This window comes from Hyaena hyaena, unplaced genomic scaffold (genome assembly GCF_003009895.1).
Source record: "Hyaena hyaena isolate Hyena2069 unplaced genomic scaffold, ASM300989v1 scaffold_64, whole genome shotgun sequence".
Lineage (NCBI taxonomy): Eukaryota > Metazoa > Chordata > Mammalia > Carnivora > Hyaenidae > Hyaena > Hyaena hyaena.
In genome coordinates, this window is record NW_024080698.1 from 2,589,480 (window position 1) to 2,616,929 (window position 27,450).

A 27,450-nucleotide genomic window follows, 5' to 3' on the forward strand; every position below is an offset into this window, starting at 1 on the left:
AACCAGCTGGATGGATCACTTAGGGGACAAATGCATGGACTAAAATCAGAATAGGTAGAAGGGTAAAAGGGAAAGGAGCTATAGGTTTTATGCTATGATAAGTGGCTGGTGTGCTTGTAGCAGCCAGGATGGAAGCAGGAAACCAGAGGCAGGGAGAATAATATACAGAAACTCAGGTTCAGAGGCAATGGGCCACAAGCACACACAGGAGAAGCAGAGCCAAGAACCACAAGAGACAAAAAAATAAAAATCATGAGAGGCCAACAGAAAGTATGGAGGAAAAGCAAAGACTATGAAGTAAGCAAAAGGAGTCAGCCAAGAAAAGAATCAGAAGACAGAAAAAGGAAGAAAGAAAAGCAGGAGCCAGAGACAAATAAGAAACAGAATGGGAAAGAAACTGAGGGAAAAGTGGAGAGAAGCAGAGAATGGAGCGTGAAAAGGTGAAAGGAAAAGCAATACTCACCAAAGAGACAGGAGGAGGTGCCAGGAGGAAGAGCTTTCCTCACCAGCATATTTTGTTTCAGAAAAGCAGCAAACTGTGCTGGAATGAATCAGAAAGAATTACAGAATCACAGCCAGCCAGAAAAAGGAGAAAAGGAGAGGGAGTAAGAGAAGATATGAACATGTTCTAAAAAATGGTCAACAGGGGCCCCTTCCAGAATTACTGCATGGGTTTGAAACCTTGACCCCCAGAAATTTCGCTGGGAATCACCTATAAACCAAAAATAATAAATGTACCTGCCTCATGGGGCCATTGCCAAAACTCAACAAGCAAAAGCAAGTCAAGTACCAAGAGGGCATGGCACATAGTCAGGGCTCCATAAAAGTTAGCTATAAACATTCCCTCTTGTATATGAGCTCTGCCAAAGCCAGGGCACTAGTGCTGCTGCTCTGCACCATGATATTCTGGGTCTCCTTTCAAACCCAGCTCACCAATCAGCCTTCCAGAACTCCTTACATTCTCAACTAATTACCCCTCCATAAGCAGAGCAGACCACTGGTTCTCTCTTCATCAAAAGCCTACAGGAATACCACCCACCCCCAGAACTTGGCCCTGGCTGCCACGTAAGAAGATCCAGGTCACAGACCATCCACATGCACAGTAGAGGCTTGGCCTTTTTTTTTTTTTTTTTGCCTTTACCGATCCCCTCACACTTGTACTCCTTGTTAGCACCACTCTTAAGGGCACCCTCTTAAGATGCCTGAGTTTAAGTCGTGGCTCCACTAAAAAGAAACAATTTCCCCTGATCACAGGGGAAGTGAGCAGATCAGCCTGCTGTCATCTCTACATCTCTCTACTGGACAGTCAGCTCTGGTGCTGCCACTTTCCAGGCACGTGAGACCTCAGATGATATATGCTTCTGGATACATACACACACAATGCCCGAGAGGCCTTACCTCAGGGCTGCACAACAGGATCAAAATGGGGGCGAGGAAGAGCCACTGTTTCTTTTCTACCTACCCACAAAACTCTCCCTTTTCTGTAGTTTCAGTAGCACTCACTGTTCTCCAAACTCTAATCTCAACCATACAAACATTTCCCAGCCTACTCTAAAACTTATCTGCAGAGAGCCTGATAAACTTCACTGAAAGTCCCAATGTGGAGGGCTTAACCTTCAAGGTCAAAACGAAGAAAGGGCATGATGCCATTTGCGTTGCCCTGGAACCTGATGAATAAGCTAATCACCCTGTCCACAAGAAATGAAGAGTACCCTGACTGCAGGAATGCCTGGGCAGGGCCTAAAACAGAAGTAGCTTCCCCAGTTAGGAGTCAGAAAAAGGTTTTAGGCAAATACACAGAGTCAACTCATAAAGCCGAAATTCCCCAGAACTCCAACGCAAACCTGTAATTAGTGGAACTATACAGCCCCACTAATGGACAGACTTTTTGTGATATCTTACCCTTGAAAACAATCCTCCGTATTCATTTCAACCTAATTTTGTCTGGACAGAAATGTGGGAAAGGGTGCCTCTCTCATGGCCCAGAAGAAGCTACAGGATGTCGTACTTTCCAAATGCCACATGATGTCACTGCAGAAGATAACCTGAGAGGCCACGGGGCCAGGGGCCTATACCTTGGGCTTGTTTGTGGGTCAGCACAGCTTCTGTCCGCTGCACATGTCTCTTCAGGAGCTGAGAGCTCCCGATCTGACTGGACTTCTGGGCAGAGGTCACTGTGGTCACTTTCGTCTTGGGGCTGGAAGTGGGGCTGCTAGACACACTGGAAAGATCCTAAATAGGGTGAGAAGGATAGATAAGAGCTGAGCCAATGCTATTTGGATTTGACCATTAATTATCAAGTCCCCCTGGAATTCCCTGGTCAGGAATTCTCATAGGAATTCAAAGGCCTACAGCAATGGCAAGGCAGACAAGCATCCCCAGGAAGTGAAGGAAACAACTCCACAGTCTTACTTCCCCAGCAAAAGCGCTTCCTCCCTGCCTTTATTACCTCTGAGCCTGAGGGTGAGGCAGGCAGCTTGGCAGCTGGTGAGGCAGGCCGACTGCCCCGCTCAGGGACCTCAAAGGCCAAGTCTCTGCGGGCTGCATCCCGAGGTTTCTTCTTCTTCTCAGCATCCTGATCCCGAGGCTCAGAGGCCATGTGTCCCTCAGTGCGAGTGAGCACTCCGGTCAGAAAGTCCACGATCTCATCCTAGTAAGAAGAGGGGCCCGGGCCGCCGAGCCCTTCAGTCTAGGGAACAGGCACCTCCCTGACAGGTTCAACTCATTTCAATCAACCCTGGCTTTGGCATCAGGTGTGCCAGTCCCTCTCCAGGCACACAGAGCCAGGCACAAAACCAAGACTCAGCCAAAGACCAGCAGGAGCCTGTGCCCTGATGCCTCTGTGGGGTGGTGCTCTCAGATGGTTGTGCTCCCCCACTCCTCCAACAACCCCTTTCTCCCCTGATGCATCTTAGACTGTTACTCTCATTTCTCTTTTTCCTTGCTTATGATTTAGTTCTACCAGAGGCCTCACTGGATATTCCTTCGGAGCCAAAGAGGCTGCTGCCAACAAGATCAAGCCTAAAAGGTTGAAAGGGAAGCCTAGCTGAGAAAAACACATAAAGCAACTGTGTACCTGAATACATCTGTCCACCATGCTCTGAGTCAGCCCCTCTGATTTCTTCTTTGCTTTGCTTATTCTAAGAGACAAAGAGGAGAAAATGGCATCACATGGAAGCAAGAATGGATTTATCTTCTGTGTTATTTATTTTCTAGGCCCAGGAAGGAGGACTAAATTAGCCCTCAGGCAGGTATCACGACCTCTCTGAACCTGTTTCCATATCTGCAAAATGGAGACTCATAACACCTCACTCATGGAATTGTGGGGATTACAAAAAATTTATATGTAAAAAATCAAAGAACATATGGCAATTGCCTAGGACTGTACATTCTACAAGTCTTATACCTATGGCTTCACAGATAAACTCTATCTGACTTCTAGGACCTTACCTAGAAGTCCCCCAACAGAGGCCCAAACCCTGAGATCACTGGTTGCTGTTGAAATGAAATTAGTAGAAGAGGAAAGGTGTCACAGGTTAGTTCTAAAGGGACAAGAGAGGGGCACCTGGGTGGCTCAGTCGGTTAAGTGTCCAACTTCGGCTCAGGTCATGATCTCACAATTTGTGGGTTCCAGCCCTGCGTCGGGCTCTGTGCTAACAGCTCAGAACCTGGAGCCTGCTTCAGATTCTGTGTCTCCCTCTCTCTCTGCCCACCCCCAACTTGCACTCTGTTTCTCTCAAAAATAAATAAAACATTTAAAGAAAGGGGATAAGAGAAAATGATCACAGATGGCTGCATTCTCCTCTTTGAAAGCTAGTCTGAAAACCCCTGGCTTCTGACTGGGGGCCTCAGGAAAGAGAAAAATGGAGCCCAAGTGACAGGGTAGAGAACAACATTCTGAACCTACAAATTCTGAGACCCCAATTTACTGGCTGCTGGTCTCTGGCCTAGAGTAGTACCCTCATCTTACAGATAATGATTTTGAGTCCGAAAGTTAAGCAGTTTACCCAAGCTTCTTAGCAAAGCAGCCAAGACTAAATTAAGGTCTTCCAATTTTCAGGATGACACTTATGGCACCATGAAAATATGTCGCATAAGCAGCCTCCCAACACAACTCCCACTAGGGTATCCCCACCTCTCATGTTCCCTCACAGCCACTCAACACACACAAGAAACCTTCCTATAGATATGAATGTCTGAATAACCAACAAAGACAATCTATTTACATTAAAACACTGCCTTGAGCACCAAAGCATTAGCTTCTAGGCCCAAAAGAAGCTGCCAAATGACAAAGATCAGGACTTCTCCAAAACATCTCTGGATAAGAAACTAACAAGACAGATGGCAGCAGATACTTGCTTTAAGCTGCTAGCTAAAACATACAAATGAAATTAATCTCAGGGTGCCTGGGTGGCTCACTCAGTTAAGCATCAGACTTCGGCTCAGGTCATGATCTTGCAGTCTGTGAGTTTGAGCTCCATGTTAGGCTCTATACTGACACCTCAGAGCCTGGAGCCTGTTTTGTATAGTGTGTCTCTCTCTTTCTCTACCCCTCCTCAACTCATGTTCTCTCTCTCTCTCTCTCTCAAAATAATAAACATCACAAAAAAATTCTTTTAAATTAATCTCTACAATTGAGCATATAAAAAAAGGAAGCCCAATAAATGACACAACCTCTTTTTCAGTACATTCCATGAAAGCATAATTAAAGTCCCTACAGGAAGCCAGTCTTGTAAGGGACCAATGGCTGTCTCAAGGACCAAAGGTGCCCTTCCAAATTCTGCCTGTTTTTATTCCAAAATACATAAAAGGATGCTCAATACAAATAAAATCTATGTTCACATACATCCTTAGTAAGAAAGAAAATATAAAAAATGCCTACCCTAGTGAAAGCACAATGACCAAGACTGCCTTCATAGAGTCTCAAAGTATCTCCTTCCCATAGGGTAACTACTAATCACAAAGAGAAATATAGTAACTTTACAGTAGAGAAACCTGGAAGATGCCACCTTAACCACACGATCAAGGTTAACATCACCAATGATAAGACACATTAATATCATGTATCCTCAGGGAAGATGTGCTGAGGGCTTATCACCTCTGGCATTCCTGACAAAAATGTATATACTCAACCTAATCACAAAAATGTCAAAAACCTACATTAAGGGGCAGCCTACAAAATAACTCGCCAGAAGACTTTAAAATGTCAAGAATATGAAAAACTAAGGAATAGTATCAAATTCAAGGAGGCTGAGGAGACAAAGCAACTAAAAACGTGATTCTGGACTGGATACTGCACAGAAAAAGGACCATCAGTGAAACAACAGACAGTATCTGTATCTGTAGATTAGATAATAGTGTCATATAATGTTAATTTTCTCATTTTGATCATTATACTTTGGATATGTAAGACATTAACACATGGGAAATCCGAGTTAATGATATAATATAATTTTTTGTACTGTTTTTGCAACTTTTTATAAATCTGAATTAGTTAAAAATGTAAAACAGTTCCCCTTTTCACAGAAGCAGATTTAGTCTATAGCTACATCACCACTTCACAGGCATCTCTCCAACACTGCAACATGGCTCTCTCACAGCTCTGGGGGAGCCTACGCACCTGAGATTATCATCAGCTCCCCCAACCACCACCAAACTGTTCTCAGCTCGAATCTTCTCCCGGAAATCCTCCATGGCTTCAGGATGACACTGCAAGGAATTCTGCCCAATGACAAAGAGGACTGGAGTCTTCATATCCAAGAGGGGATCATCCACATCCTAAAACATGGATAGGTTATACAATCAGCCAGTTAATATTCAGTGTGCACTGACCTGGTGAGTCCACTGAGGGGAGTCAGCCTGGCAACTGCAGTCACTCATTGCCAGTTTGGGTGAGGTATGCACCCCCTTAATCTTATCAGCCAATGACCCAGCCATCGGCTGCACCCCATACTTACCCCTCTGGGACCATCCACAGTAAGCAAAGGAAACCCAAGGCAGACAACTGCAGTGACGTACTCCATCACTGACACCTGGAAATAACATAATAGTTCATCTCAAGGTCAAATGACATCACTGTAACTACATCTTACCCAGAGTCCAGAGGTGGTCCATACCTACCAGTTAGTCCCATCTCCTCCCTGCCAGTCCTAATTCTCAGGGGTACTAGCCATAGTGGCAGTCGGAAGATCACAGGGCACAAGATACACTGTTCCACCTGGAGAACAGTGACAGGAACCCAGCAGGGGCTGAACCACAGGGTGAAGAGTTCAGTGCTTCCAATCCTATCAGTTCCTTCGACTAGTGGCCTCCTGTTCACTTTTTCCTCCACTAAGAGCAAATGCAATCAGGAGAACACAAATGTTGCTCTTCTTCCTTACATGAAGAAAATCTCTCCCTTTTGAAATGTAATGGTTAGCTCCCAGGCACTCCAAATTTATTAGAGAAATCGCTGACTGAATTCTGCCATTCCCAGGACCTAGGAGTTTAGAGAGATAGCCCTCTTCCTCTTGTGGCCCTGGATGTCACACTTAACCAGACCACATGAAGCAGCACAGACTTCGCTTATTTGATTCATTTGAGAACTGGGGCTTTGGCTAGGTCAGGGACACTTAACACAAACTAAATAATAAAGAAAAGGTTCCTTGATGTCTTAGAAAGGTATAGAATATGAACACAACATCAAATTCCAAAGCTATTAAAATTTATGCCTGCTAGAATTATTGGTTTTTTTGGATTTTTTGGTTTTTTTTAGGTGAGAATAGTATTTACATTTGGGGGTGAAGGGAATATTTTTTTCAGAGATACATGCTGAAATATATACAAATGAAATGATATTTGGGATTTTCTTCAAAACAATTGGAAGAAAGAGAAAGTAGGCAGAGGTAAGATGAAAAGAGTGGATCATAAGTTAATCACTGGTAAAGTTGACTGTTTTCCCTTGAAGTTTCTGCTTAAAATGTTCACAATAAAGTTTTAAAAAATTGTCTTCTACACTTTAAAATGCATTTATGTAAGCAGATCATCTAGCACAGTGCCTGGAACAAAAAAGGACTCAGTGGTAGCAATCAGCAGTATTAGTATTCTATTGTAGGCCAACCTCCAAATGAGATGGGAGTTACTTACGTGACAGGCCACCAAAGCTCCTGTATTCCAGCCAATCAAGATAATGGGTTTGTGAGGGAAATGGCTGTGAATCTTTGTGGGAAGAGAAAGCAGACAGTAAGACAGGAGATTAGAGCTAGGTGCAGAACAAGCCCAGCACGCTGGGTGTACCCCAGTGAACTGAAACAAGGGCATTCTCACCTCCAGCACTTTGCTTCTCACTGCCCCAATCATATGCTCAAGACACTGCAGAACTCCTACCCCACTACCATTGTTCAGCAGATGGGTGGCTACAGGGATGACCTAAAGGAAAGAAAGTGGTAGCCATACCAGCAGAGGTTAAGTTTCAAATCTTCTCTCAATTCTGCCTAACCTACCCTAAATCCCTTCAACCTTGAAGAAGCACCATTCAATTAAAAACCAAAAGAGAGTGGAGGAGATGCTCAACATTTAAGTCCATCCATTTCGACCCCCTCCCGCATTCTGTCTGCTCAGTTCTCCAAGGCTCTATGTCCACCCAGGAGACAATTCCTCTTGCTCCCACACATACCTTGCCTAAGCAGGACAGCTGAGACTGCCAGAAGCGGTGGCGGCGTGAGGTGGGGAACACGGAACTAGAAGGCCCAGAGGACGCAATGAGAATGAGAGGAGAGCCAGGGAGTTTGCTCTAAGGAGAAGGAACCCCAACAGAGAACCAGTGAGGAAGAGGTGCTGCTCCACAAAATCCCAAGTATCCCAATACCTTTCTTATCCCAACCAATGCTTATTTCCTTATGAAACTATGGCTAAGCAGTATACACAACCAGTTTTTAATGGGAGTTAAACAAGTCATGTATTATCCTCTTGCTAAGGTTCTGAGACTGAATTCTAAAAACTTCATGGGCCAAAGTTAAGTCTTGAGCTGCTCTGACTTACTGGTTTGTTATGAGAAAGCACCCCCACAGCAGGATCCCAGGGCCTCTTCAGCAGGAGGGACAAAGCCTCAGCTCCTGCAGCCCCAGTCTTCGTGTTAGATGACACAAGCATCCGGTCAATCAAAGTAGGGATCTAAAAGCAAAAGCAAAGATGTTTCCAGTGTGAAGCAAAAGACCTGTCCACCAGCAGCAATAGGGTGTGAGGACAGAACCCCACTATAAGCCACAGACAGATTTCAACGAAGCCTCTCAAACTTTACTCAGGGGCAAAAGTACAAGTGGATGGCTGAAAAGTATGTCTCCCATCACTAAAGGTAAATGGACACAATCCTTTGGAAAGGAACCCAATGATATGCATCAAGAGACTTAAATTCATTCCTATACCTTTCCCAAAGGATTCTACTTCTGAGAACCTTTCCCAACAAAATATATCAAAACCACAAAGACACACACATATGGGATTGGGGGGGATGCAAAAGATAAATTCTCTCTCAATTATAATCAAAAAGAAGAAACAACCTAAATATCTCTATAAGAGTGGTTAAGCAAATTATCCATATAACTAGATAGTAAGGGTTAATTTAAAATATTTTAAAAAATTTGTAATATAGGAAAATAACATTAATAAAATGTTAAAGATAAAATAAAAACATAAAAATATCCTCTACTCAGAAAAAAATGCTGTTAGAAAATATGACAAAATACTAATACTGATTATGGAGTTATGGGCAGCTTTTCCCCTTTTAGATTTCTGTGTTTTCTAAGTTTCCTCAATGAACATCAGTCAATTTTATAATTTATTTTTATCTGCATTTTCTTCTAGAGTACTGCCTTTAAACTTTGGCATATTAAGGAAATCTGTTATTGTGTCCAAAATAATATAACTTATGTACTATGTATATGATTTATACCATATCCTATTTTTCACTATTCACCAGAAATGTGACCTCACAGATGTGTAAACATTCTAATGCTTACACTGAAAAGAAATATCTCTGGGAATTCCATATTACCCACCAAAGGTCACAGTGACCTAGGGAAAAGGAAAAAAATTTTAATGTTAAAGGTAGTCTTCAGGAAAAAAAAGGTTTTGAGAAACTGGAGGATGAATACTATGGTGATGTGGGTTGTAAAAGGTCAGTCCACAACTAACACCATACCCAATAGTGAAAAGCTAAGAGCTTTTCTTCTAAAATCAGGAACAAGATAAGGATGCCCACTCTTACTACCTTTACTCAACACAGTATTACTATTAATCCTAGCTAGAGCAATTAGACAAGAAAAACAAAAGGTATCCAAGTCAGAAAAGAAGAAGTAAAACTGTCACTATTTGTAGATGACATTATATACAGAAATCTTGACTCCACCAAAAAGCTGTTAGAACTAATAAACAAATTCAGTAAAGTTTCAGGACAGAAATCAGCATACAAAAATCTGTAAAACAATAACAATCTGCTAATAACAAACTAGCAGGAAGAGAAATTTAAAAGGCAATCCTGCTTATAACTGCATGAAAAAGAATAAAATACCTAGAAATAAATTTAACCAGGGAAGTGAAAGACATGTGCACTGAAAGATGTAAGACATTAACAAAAGAAACTGAAAAAGACACAGATATTTTTGCTCACAGATTGGAAGAATATTTTTAAAATGTCGAAAATACCAAAAGCAACCTGCAGATTCAATGCAGTATCTATTAAATTCCAACAGCATTTTTCAAAGAAACAGCACAACTCTAAAATTTGTATGGTACCACAAAGAAGCCTGAATATCCAAAGCAATCACAAGAAAGAACAAAAGCTAGACACATCACACTCCCTGATTTCAAATTATTATTACCAAGCTATGGTAATCAAAAGAGTATAACTGAGGCATAAAAGCAGATCAATGGAACAGAATAGAGAGCCCAGAAATAAAACCCATGTTTATATGATCGATTAATCTATGACAAGGAAGTCAAGAATACAATGGGGAAAATCCATTCTCTTCAATAAATGGTGTTGGGAAAACTGGACAGCTCCATGCAAAAGAATGAAACTGGACCACTTTTTTACACCATATACAAAAACAAACTCAAAATGGATTAAGGATCTAAATGTGAGATCTGAAACCATAAAACTCCTAAAAGAAATCATAGGGGTGCCTGAGTGGCTCAGTCGGTTAAGCTCTGACTTCAGCTCAGGTCATGATCTCATGGTTCATGGGGTCGAGCCCAGCATCAGGCTCTGTGATGACAGCTCAGAGCCTGGAGCCCACTTCAGATTCTGTGTCTCTCTCTCTCTTTCTGCCCCTCCCCTGCTTGCACTCTCTCTCTCTGTCTCTCTCTCAAAAATAAAGACAGAAAGAAAGACAGACAGACAGACAGACAGACAGAAAGAAAGAAAGAAAGAAAGAAGGAGGCCATAGGCAGTAATCTCTTGGACACTGACCTTAGCAACATACTTATGGATATGTCCAGGCAAGAAAAACAAAAGCAAAAATAAACTATTAGGACTACACCAAAATAAAAAGTTTTTGCACAGCAAAGGAAACCATCAACAAAATGAAAAGGCAACCTCCTGAATGAGAGAAGTCATCTGCAAATGATATATCTGATAAGGAGTTAATATCTAAAATACAAAGAATTTATGCAACTCAACACCAAAAAAAAATAACCCAATTAAAAAATGGGCAGAGGAGAAGGCATACAACATGGCCAGTAGACACAGAATTACCATATGATCCAGTAATTCACTGCTGGATATTTACCCAAAGAAAATGAAAACACTGGGGCACCTGGGTAGCTCAGTCAGTTAAGAGTCCACTCTTGATTTCAGCTCAGGTCATGATCTCATAGTCACGGATCGAGCCCCATGTCAGGCTCTGCACTGAGCATGGAACCTGCTTGGGATTCTCTCTCCCTCTCTCTGCCTCTCCCCTGCTCACACACTCACTCTCTCAAAATAAATAAATATTTTTTTAAAAATGAAAAAGAAAACACTAATTTGAAAAGATATAAGCACCTCCATGTTCACTAAAGCATTATTTGTAATAACTAAGGTATGCAAGCAACCACATACCCACCAGTAGAATAACGGATAAAGATGATGTGGTATATATATAATGGAATATGCTCAGCCATCAAAAAGAATGAGATTCTGCCATCTGTGACAACATAAATGGACCTGAGAGGATATTATGCTAAGTGAAATAAGTCAGAGAAACACAAACACCAGGTGATTCAATTTATATGTGGAACCTAAAAAGACAAATGAACAAACTAAAAAACAGACTCATAAATACAGAGAACTGTGGTTGCCAGAGGAAAGAGAGTTGCAGGGATAGGCAAAATAGGTGAAGGGGATTAAGAGATATAAACTTCCAATTATAAAATAAATTAAGTCACAGAGATGAAAAGTACAGCATAGGAAATATAGTCAATAACACTATAGTAACATTCTATAGTGACAGGTGCTAACTACACTTACTGTGGGGGAACACTGAGTAATGTACAGAATAGTCGAGAAACTGTGCTGCATACCTGAAACTAATATAATTCTGTATCTCACCTATGCTTAAATAATAAAAATGAAAAATAAATTTAAAAAATTTTAGAGAGAAACAATTGAAGTATTCATTGTAAACCTGACAGTCTAAGAAAACAAGAGTTAAAATAGAGGAACCATTGCTGAGAGCACAGCCTAGAATGGGGAGTATTCCCCCCACTCTGCAACCCTGCACTCCAAACACCCAAGTCTGCTTCTTTCCTTCTTCTCAACACGTCACCCTAGTAAGACCTTTGTCTTCTCTGTGGTAATTCTTTTCTCACCTGACCTCAGAGGTGACTCAAACCACAGCTGCAGACATGACTGGAGAGGCTAAAAGTACATTTTGGTTTTCAGGCCCTACACTTCATCCTGGAGACAGCAGGGCTGAGGACATTTATACCAGACAAAACGTGAAATGATAACATGTCTACTATTTTTAATAGCAAACCTGCTGGCTTCAGTCATGTCCTCCAGGCTGACCAGGCAGTGACCTTGCCCAACCCCACTTCCTGAACACACAACAGAGGCTGGCTACCTCAGGACAAGGCAGATGCCAATCACAGCCTTACCTTCCCTTTCAGTGTCTGCAAAGCATCCAGGTAGGCGGCCAGCATGGGCAGACTCAAGGTCTCCACCAGGGTAGTGTGCAGCCACTGGATCAGCTTGGTGTCCCAGCTCACACTTGCCAGAGCCTGCCGCACTCTCCTCGCACACTTGTCCACAGCAACACGGCGTAGCACTGGCTCATTACAAGCCTAGAAGATTTAAGTGAGGTGATAATACATGAGGGCCACCTTGTTAACAACCAGGGTGAGTGGGGGGGATCACAAGGTAGTCAGCCAGTAAGGCTAAATTAGGCAGAGCCCACCATGGGCAGATTTCTAGAGTCTTACCCCTTCATTGGCCAAGCGGGCAAGCCGGTCAGACTGCAGGGCTTTGAGGATCTTGTTAAAGAGCTTGTTCTGGGCCATTGTCCAGCCAGTCCTATAAAAGAAACTCTGAGGAATTAAAGTCAAACCCTCAGGACACTCCTCATCCAAGTATACTGTACAAAGATTATGCCACTTTTTTTTTGTCTCTACACTATGAAACATTGTAACTCAAAGCAGCTTTATCTAAGACCACTGAACTAAACTACAAGACCTAGATTCTGGCCCCAAGCCTGCTCATAAGTCACCTCAGCATACATTTATATTAATATGTACATTACAAGTCAAAACCAGTTATGAAATTTTTTCAGTGCTAGCAAAGCTAATTACCTAGAGGCTAAAATAATCCATTAATAAATAAAAGCATAGCACCACTGCACAAATATATTTGAATTTCACAAGTTTAATATTTCACGAAAAAAGACAGGATGAACAAGCATTTTAGTGTACTAAAACCTCAGACTAAGGTAAGAGGTCTATTTGAATTAGCTTTAGGGGGCACCTGGTTAGCTCTGTCGGTGGAACATGTGACTTTCAATCTTAGGGTTGTGGGTTTGAGTCCCATGGTGAGTGTAGAGATTACTTAAAAAAAAAAAAAAAAAAGTAGGTAGGTAGGTAAATAAATAAATAGGTAAATCAATCAATCAATCAATCAATAAAATTAGCTTTCTTTTTAAACATAGGCTTCACACCCAGGGTGGACCCAACACGGGCCTTGAATTCACAATCCTCAGATCAAGACCTGCGCTGAGATCAAGAGTTGGATGCTTAGCTGACTGAGCCACCCAGGGACCCCAAAAACAAATTAGTTTTAGGAATATAAAAGATGAAGCTTTTCTCCCACTCTCTAATATTCCACCCCACACTACCTCTCTCTCCCTTTTCTGTGTATATTTTTTATACTTTTCTGTATACTACACAATTATGAAATTTACTTTTGAATGGTCTGTTCCATGTAAGTTAATACTGTACCATCCCCGCATGAAACTGGCATACACACTTCTACTTTGATTAGGGAAGGCTTTGTGTCAACTTAGCTGTAAACTCCCCGCAATTAGAAACTAGTCCGGCCATCCTGTTCCCACCCCATCACACGTCATTGCAAGGGGCTTCTGAAGTCCCCCTCAGCCCACTCTTGGCAATCCTAATGACTCTGATACTCCAACTCTGGCCAGTAATCTTCCTAAAGAGACTAAGAGAAAGGTAATAGTAGGTGCCCAATTAATATTTATTAACTCCCACTGCCTTACACACACACACACACACACACGCCTGGTGATTAAGTTACCTTTAAAAAAAAAAAAAAAAATTTAAGTGGATGCCAGACCTAAATGAGAATCTGGAATGAGATCATAGCAGAATTTCAATCAGTATTAGGGTTAAAGTAAGTAGGGCAGAGACAACCACTAGCCAACTGGAAAAAGAAAATCTGGACACCTACGTATCACTCTTTATACCAAAATAAATTCTAGGTAGAAAAGTTAAATATTAAAAAATAAAGTCACAAAAGTAATAGGAAAAAAGTGGCAAATATATATTTACTCAGAATGAATAAGACATTTCGAAGTGTGACCTAAGACCTAGAAGCCATATGGGGCGCCTGGGTGGCTTAGTCGGTTAAGCGTCCGACTTTCGCTTGGGTCATGATCTCGCGGTTCGTGGGTTCGAGCCCCGCATCGGGCTCTGTGCTGACTGCCAGCTCAGAGCCTGGAGCCTGTTTCAGTCTGTGACTCCCTCTCTCTCTGACCCTCCCCTGCTCACGCTGTCTCTCTCTCTCCTAGAAATAAATAAAACATTAAAAAAAAAAAAAAAAAAGACCTAGAAGCCATAAAAGATAAATATTAAAGATACAAAGATCAAAAAAATTATAAACTTCTATAAAAGAAAACACTAAACTATCATAAACAAATAACTGCAATGGAAAAATAACTGCCATTTCATTAAAATAGAAAAAGCTGGGGCGCCTGGGTGGCTTAGTCGGTAAAGGTCCGACTTTCACTTAGGTCATGATCTCGCAGTTCGTGGGTTCGAGCCCCAGGTCAGGCTCTGTGCTGACTGCCAGCTCAGAGCCTGGAGCCTGTTTCAGAGTCTGTGTCTCCCTCTCTCTGACCCTCCCCTGCTCACGCTGTCTCTGTCTCCCTCTCTCTCCTAGAAATAAATAAAAATATTAAAAAAGTAAATAAATAAATAAATAAATAAAATAAAATAGAAAAAGCCACCAGAAAATTAGTGAGGAAACGACGAAACACTCAAAACAAAAACAATTAGCAAAGAAAATGAAAGGCAGTTCACCCAAAAATGTAAACTCCCTTCAAAAATCAAACATGCAAATTAAAATCATAAAATATTATTTTCCACCTATCAAATGGGTGAAGTTATAAAGTTATTAAAGATTAGTTATTAAAAGCAATTAAAGATTAAATAAATGTAAAGTTATTACTTCGTAACTTAAAAGTTACTAAGAAGTTTACTAATAGTCTGTCATGAAAGTATAAGAAAATAGGTTTCTCCATACTTTGTTGATGGAAATATAAATTAGTAAAACCTTTTAGAAAGTCAATTTGGAAAATCAATTACGGGGGGAAAAAATCAATAAAAAAAACCTAAGTCAGATCATGACACTCTGCTCAAAGGCCTTTAGTGGCCCCATTTCAATCAGTTAAAAACAACAACATCCTTACAGTCTGTCTGTACAGTTAAAAACAACAACCTCCTTACAGTCTGTCTAACAACCTCACTGTCTCTCCAACCTCATTATCCAAGACTGCCCCTGACCTACTGAGCAGGGGCCCTTGTCATCCATCCCTTCTACTGAAACAATGGCTCCTTCTCTTTCAGGTCACTGCTCAAAGGTCACCTTCTAATGAGCCTCCCCTGACTCAACCTTATTTTAAAACTACCAACACCCAGATTCCCTATTCCCCTTTCTGGCCATATACCCACCTCATGCTCTACTACCCATTTTACTTCTTTGTTTAGTCTGTCTCCCTCTGGTAGAATATAAATGCTAAGATGGCAGGGATTTTTATCAGCTTTGTTTAAGTGTTATATTGCCAGCATGTAAAAGTGTCTGACACATAAAAGCCACCTGAACATTTGCTGAATAAATAAATGGATGAACTGTACACACACTACATACCAAGTCCCATAAATAGCTGAGTACAAATTCCAACCCTCACACTCCCTACCACACTAAGCACATGGGTACTGAGTAGGACAGAAATGCCAAAACAGGACTCAGGCTCAACTGTTAACTGAGCCCTTCATGATACCACGGTGGGCAAACTGAGGGAAGCTGTTTGAAACTTCAACAATCCCAATTTCTCTTACTCTATAACAGATTAGTAATCCTTCCATCATACACTCACCAAGATACCCTATTTTATATAGGTCATCTAAGAATACTAGTAACACAGCCCAGTAAATATACAGATATGGGGCAAATTATCCTGTTATTCACTTTTTGCAACTATCCTATACTGTGCTTAGAAAGAGTAAATACCCTCTAGAAAGGGAGAAGGTTCTCTTCCTTCTGTAAAATAAAATCTCCACCTACCACATCTCCAGTTTTACAACTCACTACAGTTACACACAGTCCAGGAGAACACTAACTAGGAGCCAGGACCCTAACCAGCTCTGCAATAAAGAGCTTACTGTGTGTCCTCAGTCTCCTGGTCTGTAACATAGATATAGACTGCACGACCTCTAAGGACCTCCTTTTAGCAACCAAAAACTCAGGTAGCTATAATAATTGATGGAGGGAGAAGTTGTAAGTGAGTAGCTGAAGTCCATGATCGAAAATTCAAGAAGCACCCTCTATCTTAAGTAGCTATCCTTGCTACACCTTTCTGTAACCTGGGGTACTAAAAGCAGTCTTAGGTTTTGTGGAATTGTCCTTTTTCTTATTTTCCCCTAGTTCTTGTGGCTTAATTCCTGCTACTTCATCAGAATCCAATCAGTTTTTGTTGTGGTTTGATATTTCAGAGATTTTTGACTTGGGAGATGGGGAGAAGCTTCAACTCAACGTTGGCACTCAGGATACCCTGGGATCAGGAAGGCTTGTGATTTTTTCATAACCTCATTTTCTACATATTATTTAAATGTACAATATATTCACTGAGTAGTGTCTTTCTCATGTGTAGCAATTTTTAGGTGGGCTCAGAAATAAACGGATATATTTCCATCCATGTTGTCAGCACAGAGCCCAACACAGGGCTTGATCTCATGAACCACGAGATCATGACCTGAGCTGAAATCAAGAGCAAGACACTCAACCAACTGAGATGCGCAGGTGCTCAACACAACTCTTTGTTTTTAATGGCTGCTTCTACCTTATTGGTGGGCGTTTAGGTTGTGCCTTTTATTGCTATTATAAACAGCTGCAGTGACCAACCTTCTTTTCCCCACCAATACACACATACACATATCTGTCTACATCTTTATAGGGGCATGCAAGAATCTCCTTAGGATGCAAGTATTTCTTGAAGTGGAAACAAAAGATCAAAAGCTAGCTGTGTTAAAAATTTCAAAATTTTCCAATTCTGCCTTAAACACTTCAAAATTCCAGTTCTGTGAAAATAATATGTTTAAAGAAACTGTAACACTTCAGAAGTGGTATCATTACACTGTAGCCTCACCTCAGGTAATAATGCTTACTTTTAATCAACCAGGTTAAGCAATGAATATACTTTCTTCATGTTCAACAATCTCTTCTGCTTTCTCAAAGTCTATCGATCATGTTGCATACACTAATTCCAAGGACAGAGAATGAGGTATAATTTATTTACGAGGCACCAACATTTCCAAAATTATCCTGTTCTTTATTATATAACAGGATGTTTTCTCTATTTGTTTTTCTTACTCTATATTTATTCTAAAACCCAAAATGATGAGAGCAAGGAAAATGATGTGAACAAAATGGGGGCTAGAAAGCTACTTAGAAATTACTACCATACACCAACGACAGCTGAAATTAAACTGAAAAACCACAATGTTGAGAGTCTAAAATCCCAGAAAAAGTTCTTAGGATTGTTGCTGGATATATAACAAAAGCGATTCCAAGAACTGAAATGTGTTCTCTATATTTTGTTAGCTTCGTGGGAGGCTGGAAAATTAAGTGGGCAGGAAAAAAATGATCTAACCCAAGATTAAGATAAAGAGCATGCAAAAGATATAATTAAGGAAAATTTTAAAAACAGGAGACAGAATTTTAAATACAAGTCTAAACAGTCAAATAGCTGATGGGAACTGCGGTGAGTCAAAGTGCTCCCCCTACCTAAACCAATTCAATTTTCATGAGTGCAAAAGTGCCTTTTCTACATTTCTTAGATGAGATCAGATAATTCATGTTCCCTATGCTTTGAGAGAACCTGAATGATGTCTGACTCATCTTATCCAAAGCAGCCAAAATCACACCGGTCCCAGGAAAGTCTGATATTTTCAAAGGCAATTATTCTTTCTCTGATACTGTTTTATGAGAGACTAACTCAATATGAAAATGTCTAAAGGATTTTTTCTTTTAACCAGAAGTCAAACTGGGAGAGACAAAGAACATCAGAGACTGAATAGGCCACACTTATTTTTCTCAGATTATAAAAATTCTTTGCTTAGGCACTGGGAGAAAGGAAGAGGAAAGAGGAGAGGGAGGAGTGGGAGAGGGAAAAAGAACTCAAAAACAGATCTTAGACTCAAAATATCAAACATCCAACGTAAGGTTAATACACAGATAGATACACACAATATTAAGAGATATAATTAGAGCAAATTTTTAAACGGGAACAATTTTCCTTTGGGTGAATTCAGAAGTTCTGAATTCTAAGACAAGACAACCTCCTTGAGAACAGTAGATTCTTTTACTAAAATGTTGGAAATGTCCTAAACTCCATTTCAGCAACACTAAGAAATATCATGTGTCAGGAGTATTTTGTTAAATGTCTTTCAAAAGCTATGTATCTAATTAAGCTTGGTGTTTGACAAAACATCTGCAAAAACAAAAATGTTGGTCCAACTTCCTCAGGACAACATTGCTGTACTAGCAAATGTAAACCATTTTCAAAGGTTCTCCAAGTCATATGACTTTGACATGCAGATATAAGAACACGATCTAGACCAGGGGTCAGCAAACTTTGTTATAAAAGACTTTGTTATTTCAGAGTTTGTGGGCCATTTGGTCTGGTCACCACTCTGCAACTCTATAGGTATAGTGCAAAAGCATCTATGGACAATACCTAAATACCATACATGACTGTGTTCCAATGGAACTATATTTATGGACACTGAAATCTGAATTTCACGTGTCTTTTGACTTTTTTTCAACCACTTGAAAATGGAAAAACCTAAATTCTTAGCTCATGGGCCATAAAAAACAGGCAATAGGTTAAATTTGGTACATGGGCCAGAGTTTGCCAACCCCTGATCTAGACAATTAAATTAGGCAGAGAGGGATATTTAAACTGTTTCACAAAATATTAGGCATTACCAGGGAAAGTCAGAGTTAGTTGGGGGTGGGAGGTGGCGCTGATTATCTATACACAGAAAGCTATCTAAAGGTAGTTTATAATGAAATAATTCAAGAGGGGGAAAAGGGGCACTAACAATAATAACTTAAGTTTCTAACTCTACTGACAGAGAGATCAGTAGCTCTGAGGAAAAACGGATTTCTAGAGTGCTGTCCTATAGCCCATGAGTTCTTGATGTGGGAAACTGTAATTTTACATGATTTTATACAGGAAGAAAAGAAGCAGCAATTTAACAATCAAGTCAAGGGAAAGAATGGCAACAAGATGATTATAATCAGAGCAGAGGGAACTAACTGCAAGCTCTACACAGGCTACACATCCAGAATTCGGGGGGCAGGGGATAGGGGAGTACAAGGTCATAAAATGGTGACCTCTGAAATTGAAGCCAGTAAGTATCATCAAATTATGAAATTAGCTGTGTGCAAAAGTGACCTACCTGAAGAGATGGTTTGTAAGCCTGTTGCTAATGAGAAGACGCCTCCAAAATCTCATCAGACACTAAAAAACAAATAATCTGAGGTAAACTGAGCGCTAATTAATCATTTCAATCTGTGGCAATGTCATAACAGAAGGATGGAGGTCCACATGGAGAAAGACAAGCCAAAGATAAGACTCTGTCAATGTTGGTCTGCAGGACTGGGCAGATGAAGGTGTGCCCTGGCCTACTTTGTGGGCCCATCTTGCTTTGAGGAAAGATGGGCACATCTAGCTGCCCTGTTGAAGGAGGGTGCCTCCAGTGCAGAATGTCCACTCACCACCCATTTCTGGAACAGAACAGTTTCCCAGACTCAAACTGAGAATCGATGCTCTGGCCAGGCCACCCCCATATCTTACCAGCCTCGCAAGTTATTTCTCTTATAAATTAAGAAACTGATATTCATATGCATTAACTCTAATGACTTTGGTAAGTATAAAGAGTCCCCAAAAACTTCTTGATCATGACCATGGGTGAACAGATAAAAAAAAACCTTCATGCAGTTCTCCCATGCAGTTTCAGAAACTGCAAACTGAGAACAAGGCAACCTCTAACACCGCAAAAGGACAGTGTGAGGCCGCCTTGTGCAGCCACCGCTAACTGTTCTCTCTTGTTGACAGATGTGCCCTTAAAGAGAGGGTACATGGCCAAGAACACTGAGCTCTGGAGTCAGACAGCTTGCTTTGAATAAATCTCTGCTCCATCACTTCCTAAACTAAGGTTTCTTAAACTCCCTGAGCTCAGTTTCTTCATCGTATAAAATAGAGATGAAGAAGGGATAGATATCGGAGAATTTTTGTGAGGATTAGAAGAAATAATGCATATGAAGTGCTTAGCACAATGCCTGGCACCTAGAAAGCACTCGACAAATGGTAGTTCTTTTCTTGTTACTACCACTGTCACTATTTTTAAAATTACTATTAGCTGTAACAATGGTGATAAACCATTTTGCTGAATTCACGGACTCCGGTAATATTCCAGTAGTTGATCTTCAATCACAGCAGAAGTTTCCCTGTTAAGCTGAAGCTCTGGAGAGCATTGCCCCTTCTTAGGGCACAACATTAATTCCAATTCAAGACCCCAAGCAACTTTTTCATGAGCTCTTCACCCAGGTGCAGAACTGCTCCTCCTTCAATAGCTACTGTCTTGCTCACACAAGTATACCTCCTCAATCTCATTCCCTGCTTCGGACCAGATTCATAAATCATGCCAATTGCCTCAAACCTTCGTACCCTTCTTCCTATCTAATTACCTCTTCCTCTTTATTATAAAACAAGAGCCTTCCATCATTATGGCAAGTTTACTACCTATCAGCTCCTGATGTGAAGATTTTAACATTCCCTTACACATAGTAGATAAATAGAGATAGAGCCATCAGGGAAAAGCAAATTAAAACCACAATAAGATGTCACTTCACATCCACTAGAACAGTAATAAAAATAAAAGAGGCAGAGAGTAACAAGTACTGGCAAGATGTGAAAAAACTGGAACTCTCATACACTGCTGGTGGGAATGTAAAGTTGTGTAGCCCCTTTAGAAAATGGTCTGAGGGGCGCCTGGGTGGCTCAGTCGGTTAAGTGTCCGACTTTGGCTCAGGTCATGATCTCGCAGACCGTGAGTTCAAGCACCACATCAGTCTCTGTGCTGACAGCTCAGAGCCTGGAGCCTGCTTCAGATTCTGTGTCTCCCTCTCTCTGTCCCTTCCCTGCTTGCATTCTGTCTCTCTCTCTCTCTCAAAAATAAATAAGCATTTAAAAAATAAATTTAAAAAAAAAGAAAATTGTCTGAAATTCCTCAAAAGTTAAAAAGAGTTACCAGATGACCCAGCAATTCCACTCCTAGGTATATATTCAAGAGAACTAAAAACATATGTCCACAAAAAAATGAGCACATGAATGTTCATAGCAACATATTCAAAATAGCCAAAAAATGTTAGCAGCCCAAATATCCAACAGTGATGAATGGATAAACAAAATGTATTATATCCATACAATGGAATTTCAGCAATAAAATGGAATGAAGTATTAACTGGTGCTACAACATGAATGAATCTTGAAAACATTATGTTAAGTGACAGACACAAAAGGCCACACACATTTATATGAAACATCCACAGGAGGCAAATTTAGGGAGACAGAAAGTAGACTGGTGGCTGCCAGGGCTTGAACGGGTTGGGAAGAAATGGGAAGTGACTGTTAATGGGTAGTTTCTTTTGTGGATGACAAAAGTGTTCACCAAATTGATTGTGGTGGTGCATAAACTAAAAACCACTGATTGTACGCATTAAACAGGTAAATTGTATGCTATATAAATGCTATCTTCATAACACTCATGCAGTAAGTAAAAGATAAACATAGGCTAAAGGAGGGGAGCCTTAATGGCTCAGTTGGTTAAGCATCCAACTTCGGCTCAGGTCATGACCTTACAGTTCATGGGTTCGAGCCTCATTTGGGCTCTGCACTGACAGTGCAGAACCTGCTTGGAATTCTCTCTCTCCCTCTCTCTCTGCCCCTCCCTGACTTGCACTTTCTCTCTCTAAATAAATAAGCTTTTTTAAAAAAAGTATGCTAGGGGTGCCTGGGTGGCTCAGTCCATTAAGTGTCCGACTTCAGCTCAGGTCATGATCTCAGAGCTTGTGAGTTTGAGCACCGTGTCAGGATCTGTGCTGAGAGTTCAGAGCCTGGGGCCTGCTTCAGATTCTGTGTCTCCTTCTCTCTGCCCCTCCCCTTCTCACACACTCTCTCTCTCTCTCTCAAAAATGAATAATAAAACATTTTTTAAAAAAAAAGTATGCTAAAAAAACAATGACAAATGAGCTGGAGAGGAGTGGAGTCCCCTGGGTCAGTGGGAAGCATGGGAATAAAATCAGCCAACAAACTCATGAAAATGGGCTAAAGTGTTCCCTCAGAACCACAGACTACAAATTTATTTTTAAAAGCCACGCAAATCAAACATTTGTTAGCTCTTCAAGTAACTCCAAAACATTTTCATTACTCTAGTTATAGGCCATATAAGTAAAGTATCTTATAAATGTACTCTTATTTAATGGTTTGTAGTCCCATATCATATATAACCTGTACTATATAAGATACAGAACTAGTCATACCTATCATATTTAATTCATTTACTTATTCAATAAACATTTATTACATGCCTACTATGTGCCAGGCAGTGTCCTAGGTGTCAGGGATGCAAAGATGTCTGAGATGTAAGCCCTCCTCAAGCACCTCACTGCATCCTGAGCTAAGAGTTATAACACAGAGAGTTAAGAAAACATTCTGACTTGCCCTCTTCGGATCCTGTTCCCTCTCTATGCCCCTCCCCTACTGTGCACGCTCCTGTGCACCTGTGGTTTCTCTCTCTCTCTCTCTCCAAAATAAACAAACAAAAAGGAAACATTCTGACTTGTGTGGCTGCAAATGAAATAAGCTCCTAATAGATGCGTTTCAATGAAGATGATGATACAAAATATTTACAATGCAATGACTATCACGCTGTAGTGACCAGTCCTCCTGAGCAGCGGCCTACCTGTTGACATGCTCCTCCCAGTCCTCTGGTGGAGGAGGAGCATCTGCATCGGTCCTGGCGAAGATGACATGCCGTTCACACTCATTCATCACGCTGCGTGCCTTCTGATTGTCGTAGAGCGGCACAGGGGTTGATGTGACTGTCTCCACATCTATTGGAACGTCTGATTCACTGTAAACAGGTGAGGAAATAGGACCAAGCCACACGTACTTCACACAATACAGGTGTTTTAACGATCACCTGGTTGCCAAAAAATGATTCTTTAATATAATCAGCTTTAAAGTATGTATAAGCATATTACACCCACAAGAAAAGTATTTCTGATCCAAAGTCATCTTTCCCACACCTGTCTAGATCTCTGCCCTCTGACATGCTATTATGTATGTGCTGGGGGAACACAAAGTCATTTTTAAATGAGTCTATACAAAAAATAACAAACAGCTGGGTTTCTTAAAAGACAAATATATTCCATAAGCAAACCTGATTGCCTAGATGTGCTTTCCAATACAGTATCTATAAGCCACATTCAACTGTTTAAATAAAAAGTAAACAGAATTAAAAACTCAGTGCCTCAGCAGCACTAGCCACATTTCAAGGGCTCAACAGACAGATGTGGCTAGCAGCTACCATATTAAATAGCTCAGATACAGAGCATATTTTCATTGCTGAGAGTTCTGTTGGGCAGTGCTAGCCTAGAGTTTTAAATTATTCATACACACTTTCCCTGTCATTAGCACGTCAACCGGTAGTTAATTATATGCTGTAAAAGTCTATGATTGTCTAAGTCAGATCACCTGGAATGTAGACACCTTATTTAACTCACTGTGTAAGATGCCTAGAACAGAAACAAATAGAAATGGGCATGTGATGGGTCTTTCATATTTTAAAATGTTGTTAATGAAATCCTAGTGCCATAAAGGGCTCTTCACTGCACCAACTTGGTCACTCAAAATACTATACCAATCAAAATTGCCTACTGACTGTCTACCAAATACCATTTCAACTTTTTGACCCCAGTGATCTTAATTACACCCATTCCCGATAGCTGCAATAATTACATTATTATGAAACAAAGTGAAATAATGTGCAGCTAGATCGGGTGGTAGGTGAAAGAGCTGATTATTTTCTCGGGACCAGACACTGGGCTAGGCACTTGGACTTGCCTAAAAGAGAACTCTGGATTTCGCCATTCCAAACCTATCCCCCAAGCCCTCCGTCCCCAACTCATGGCACCACCCAGCTTCTCAAGCTAAAAATCTGAGTCATCCTAATTTCACCTTTCCCCTTAGCCCTGGTCCATGTTTCCAATTCACCACAGCAGGTCCTGTTGGCTCTACTGTGAAATCTGTCTCAAGACCATCCTTCTTTTCTATCTGTACTATCCTGCTCCTGGTCTCCACTGCAATAGTCTCCTAGCAGGCCTTCTCTATTTCCACTTCCGAAATGTATCTATTCAATAAAAATTCAAAGTGATCTTTCAAAAATATAAATCCAATCTCTAGCTTAAAGTCCTTCAGTGACATCACTCTTAGCATCAAATTCCTACACGAGGTGGCCTGGGCCAACTTCTCCCCTAGCCCCCACTAACATCCTCACTACACCCATATTCTAAGCACAATGACCTAAAAAGAGTCCCTAGAACATGCTAAATTCCCACTTTCAGGACCTATATATGGAGATGGCTTGTAAGGGGAAATAAGTTTCTAAGCACTGAAATGAGCAAGTCCACAGAATCTCACTTAAAGTATCACGAGATCTGAACACAGGAGTTTCAATGTTAACAAGAAGCTTTAAAAGAGCTCTTCAATTATGCCCTAGGCCAGAGGTATCAAAATTATGCTGGATTATTCCTAAAAGTCACAAATCCCCCACCCTGTACAACAAAAACAGCTAACAAAATGCTGCCTTCACTGGGAAATGAAATAAAACCACTATTCTACACTGTTTCAAATGCACATTATGGCACCTCTAGCTCATTAAGGCTCAGTGAGAGAGATAAAGAAGCAAAATCCAAAATCTCTATTCACCAACACACCTAAAACCTGTGCTAGAGGAAATATTAGACCTTCAATCAGATTAAAACATAGAAAAAAAAAATCTCTTCCCCCCAAAAAGTTTATAAAATTAAGGCCATGATTTGATCATCAAAACAGAATATATCGACCAATCTTGAAATATAATTAGAATACCATATCTTAAAGCTCAAAAGATCTGCTAACCAACTTTATTTAGGCCAACTGTAACTGTATCACACATTATACAGTAAGTTTATGAAAAAAAATCCTTACCCTATAATGTAGTCCAGTTGAAAATACAATCAGACCTAGCACCCATGGGTGGTGACAAGCTAAGAGAGAAAGCAAGGTCTTGGAATATGCTTCTAAACTTTGCTGGGTGAAGCAAGCAGAAGGAAATCACATTACCATACAAAGGTTATTGCTGCCAGTGCTGGAGCAAGCCAGAACACCAGACTAAAGGGAATGAGTCTAATCCTGAGTGGCAATAACTCTTCAGTCTTTTTCTCCGCTCTTTCCATACAAGTCTTATTATACCACATTATGTGGAAGATGTTGTTTGCTTTCCTAATTTCTTAAGAGGTCTTGAATGCAAAGGTCTACAGATAGGCCTGCTATCCTCACAATGCTTAACAGAGATGCCTGAAGTATCCAAGGCCCTCAAGACAATCTCCCACAATAAAACTCTCTCTAATCCCCACCATCCACCTCCTGCCCAATTAGGACAGCAGCAGCCCTTAGGAGAGAAGCCCAAACTCACATGGTACTTTCGTGCTGCCTCCGGGGAGTAACAAAGAGCATGCGGGTGGGGCGGGCACTACTGGCATCTGGGTGGGCACTCCATGGCTTGGCATAGCTATGATCCAGAAAAACCAGGTCCAGCTCCCGCTCATGCACCGAAAGCTGGAAGAGCAGCGAGGTGCCCATGCGCCGTGCTGACGTCTGGAAGTCCCTCTCCCCACCCCGGTGGGCCATGTCAGTAGAGGGCCAGCAAGTCAGAGACCGGGTATCTGCATGCTAGTCACCTGCAGTGAGAAGTTTCAGTGTAAAGTCAATTCAAAGACTCCAAGTGTCTTCCAACCTAGGATATCTAATACGCCTCTTACTTTTGTGTCCTTCTATCGTTCATAATGGAGTGTCCATTACCCCCGCAGACCTTTGCCCGCCATAGGAAGGGCTGCTGAGATCCCACAACACCGCCCAAAAAGGCTATAGGTACCACAGGATCCTCCATACGCAATCCCTACAGAATTCCTTTACTGTACAGACGACTGAATCCACTGTTCACAAAGGCCTCACACGGACACATACTCAACTCGCTTGGCCAGCACCATAAATTCCTACGTAGGCAGGAATTTTTGGCAAACAACAGAAATCACAAACATTAATTCTTCCAAAGCTAAGGGTGTCGCTCGCTCGGCGGCTCCACACCATTCTCTAAATCTCAGTGCGTCTCCGCGGCCAGGACGTGAGCACCCTCCCAACAGCAGGGCAACGTGGGCCTCAAAGAAGCCCTTCAAGTTTCTTTCCTATGGTAAAAGTTTTGCAACTACTTCGTAACGCTCGGGAGTCTTTAAAATCTCCAAAGGACAGCACCTGCCCAAAGCCCGCAACCAAACGCTGCCCCAGAAAGCCCCCTCTCCCCTGCCCCAGGGTGGGCAGTCCCCGGCAAACCGCCTGGTGCTCCACGTACCCCGCCGAGTCTCGCCACCGAACCTCAAAACGCCCCATCTAGTAGGCAGGGCTTATAATTCGCACTTTACAAACGAAGGCGCCCGCTCGGAGGGGAATGAAGTGACTCGGCCAAGGTCACCGAGAGTTCGCGACGAGGAGGAGCCGCCTCGCACCCGCCTCCCGCCCGCGTCACGGGCCCGGGCCCTGCTGGGCGCCCGCGTCTAGGCGGCCCAAGTCCGCCCCCGGCCCAAGGCGCCCGTCCGACCCCAGCGGCCCCGCCCCGGGCTCTGGCCTCCGGGCCCCGCATGCCCAGGGAGTCCTGAAGCCCTCGTCGAGGTCCCCGCCCGCCCCGCCCCGGGCCGCGACCCCCCACCAACCCCGGACCGGCCACCCGGCCTGCGCCGGCTTTCCCTCACCCGCAATCGCCGGGCCGCGCGCTCGGCCCGGGCCGGATCCCTGCGCGCGTGCGCGTTACCGCCTCCACGCCCGGCTCTCGGCAAAACGCGGGAGCGGATTTTCAACAGAGAAGGGCGGTGAGCGAGAAAACCCGGAAAGGGAGGGGCCGCGGCCACAAAGGCGGGAAGAGGAGAGACAGGAGGCCCGCGAGGCTCGCAGGCAGAGTCAGCACCAAGTCTCGAGTCGACGACACCACGGCCCTGCGGCTGAGGAGTTTAAGGAGGCAGTGAAGTTCAAGGTAGAGACCAGACCTGAGGGGGTGGCGTCTCAGCGCCAACACTTAACTCCCCAGCTTTATGACCCCAGCAAG

The 27,450-nt window shown here is 42.0% G+C and overlaps 1 protein-coding gene across 4 annotated transcripts in view; it reads right to left on the reverse strand.

The window, feature by feature from the left end:
- KANSL3 (KAT8 regulatory NSL complex subunit 3) overlaps positions 1 to 27,173 on the reverse strand; it is a 40,791-nt gene extending 13,618 nt beyond the window's left edge. Inside the window, exons 1-15 of one of the 4 annotated variants that reach the window (XM_039232402.1) lie at positions 26,704 to 26,994; positions 25,771 to 26,035; positions 22,996 to 23,166; positions 12,439 to 12,529; positions 12,115 to 12,300; positions 8,020 to 8,151; positions 7,655 to 7,771; positions 7,306 to 7,407; positions 7,126 to 7,197; positions 5,958 to 6,032; positions 5,621 to 5,778; positions 3,077 to 3,140; positions 2,450 to 2,650; positions 2,076 to 2,232; positions 464 to 541 (exon numbers count right to left, since the gene is read on the reverse strand). In XM_039232402.1, coding sequence (XP_039088333.1) covers positions 464 to 541; positions 2,076 to 2,232; positions 2,450 to 2,650; positions 3,077 to 3,140; positions 5,621 to 5,778; positions 5,958 to 6,032; positions 7,126 to 7,197; positions 7,306 to 7,407; positions 7,655 to 7,771; positions 8,020 to 8,151; positions 12,115 to 12,300; positions 12,439 to 12,529; positions 22,996 to 23,166; positions 25,771 to 25,985 — 1,819 coding nt within the window. In that variant the 5' untranslated portion in view covers positions 25,986 to 26,035; positions 26,704 to 26,994. Of the gene's footprint in view, positions 1 to 463; positions 542 to 2,075; positions 2,233 to 2,449; positions 2,651 to 3,076; positions 3,141 to 5,620; positions 5,779 to 5,957; positions 6,033 to 7,125; positions 7,198 to 7,305; positions 7,408 to 7,654; positions 7,772 to 8,019; positions 8,152 to 12,114; positions 12,301 to 12,438; positions 12,530 to 19,428; positions 19,491 to 22,995; positions 23,167 to 25,770; positions 26,036 to 26,703; positions 26,995 to 27,100 lie in introns of those variants that run through there. The other 3 variants (XM_039232400.1, XM_039232399.1, XM_039232401.1) reach the window with 3 other exon arrangements.
- Positions 27,174 to 27,450: the final 277 nt, after the last annotated feature.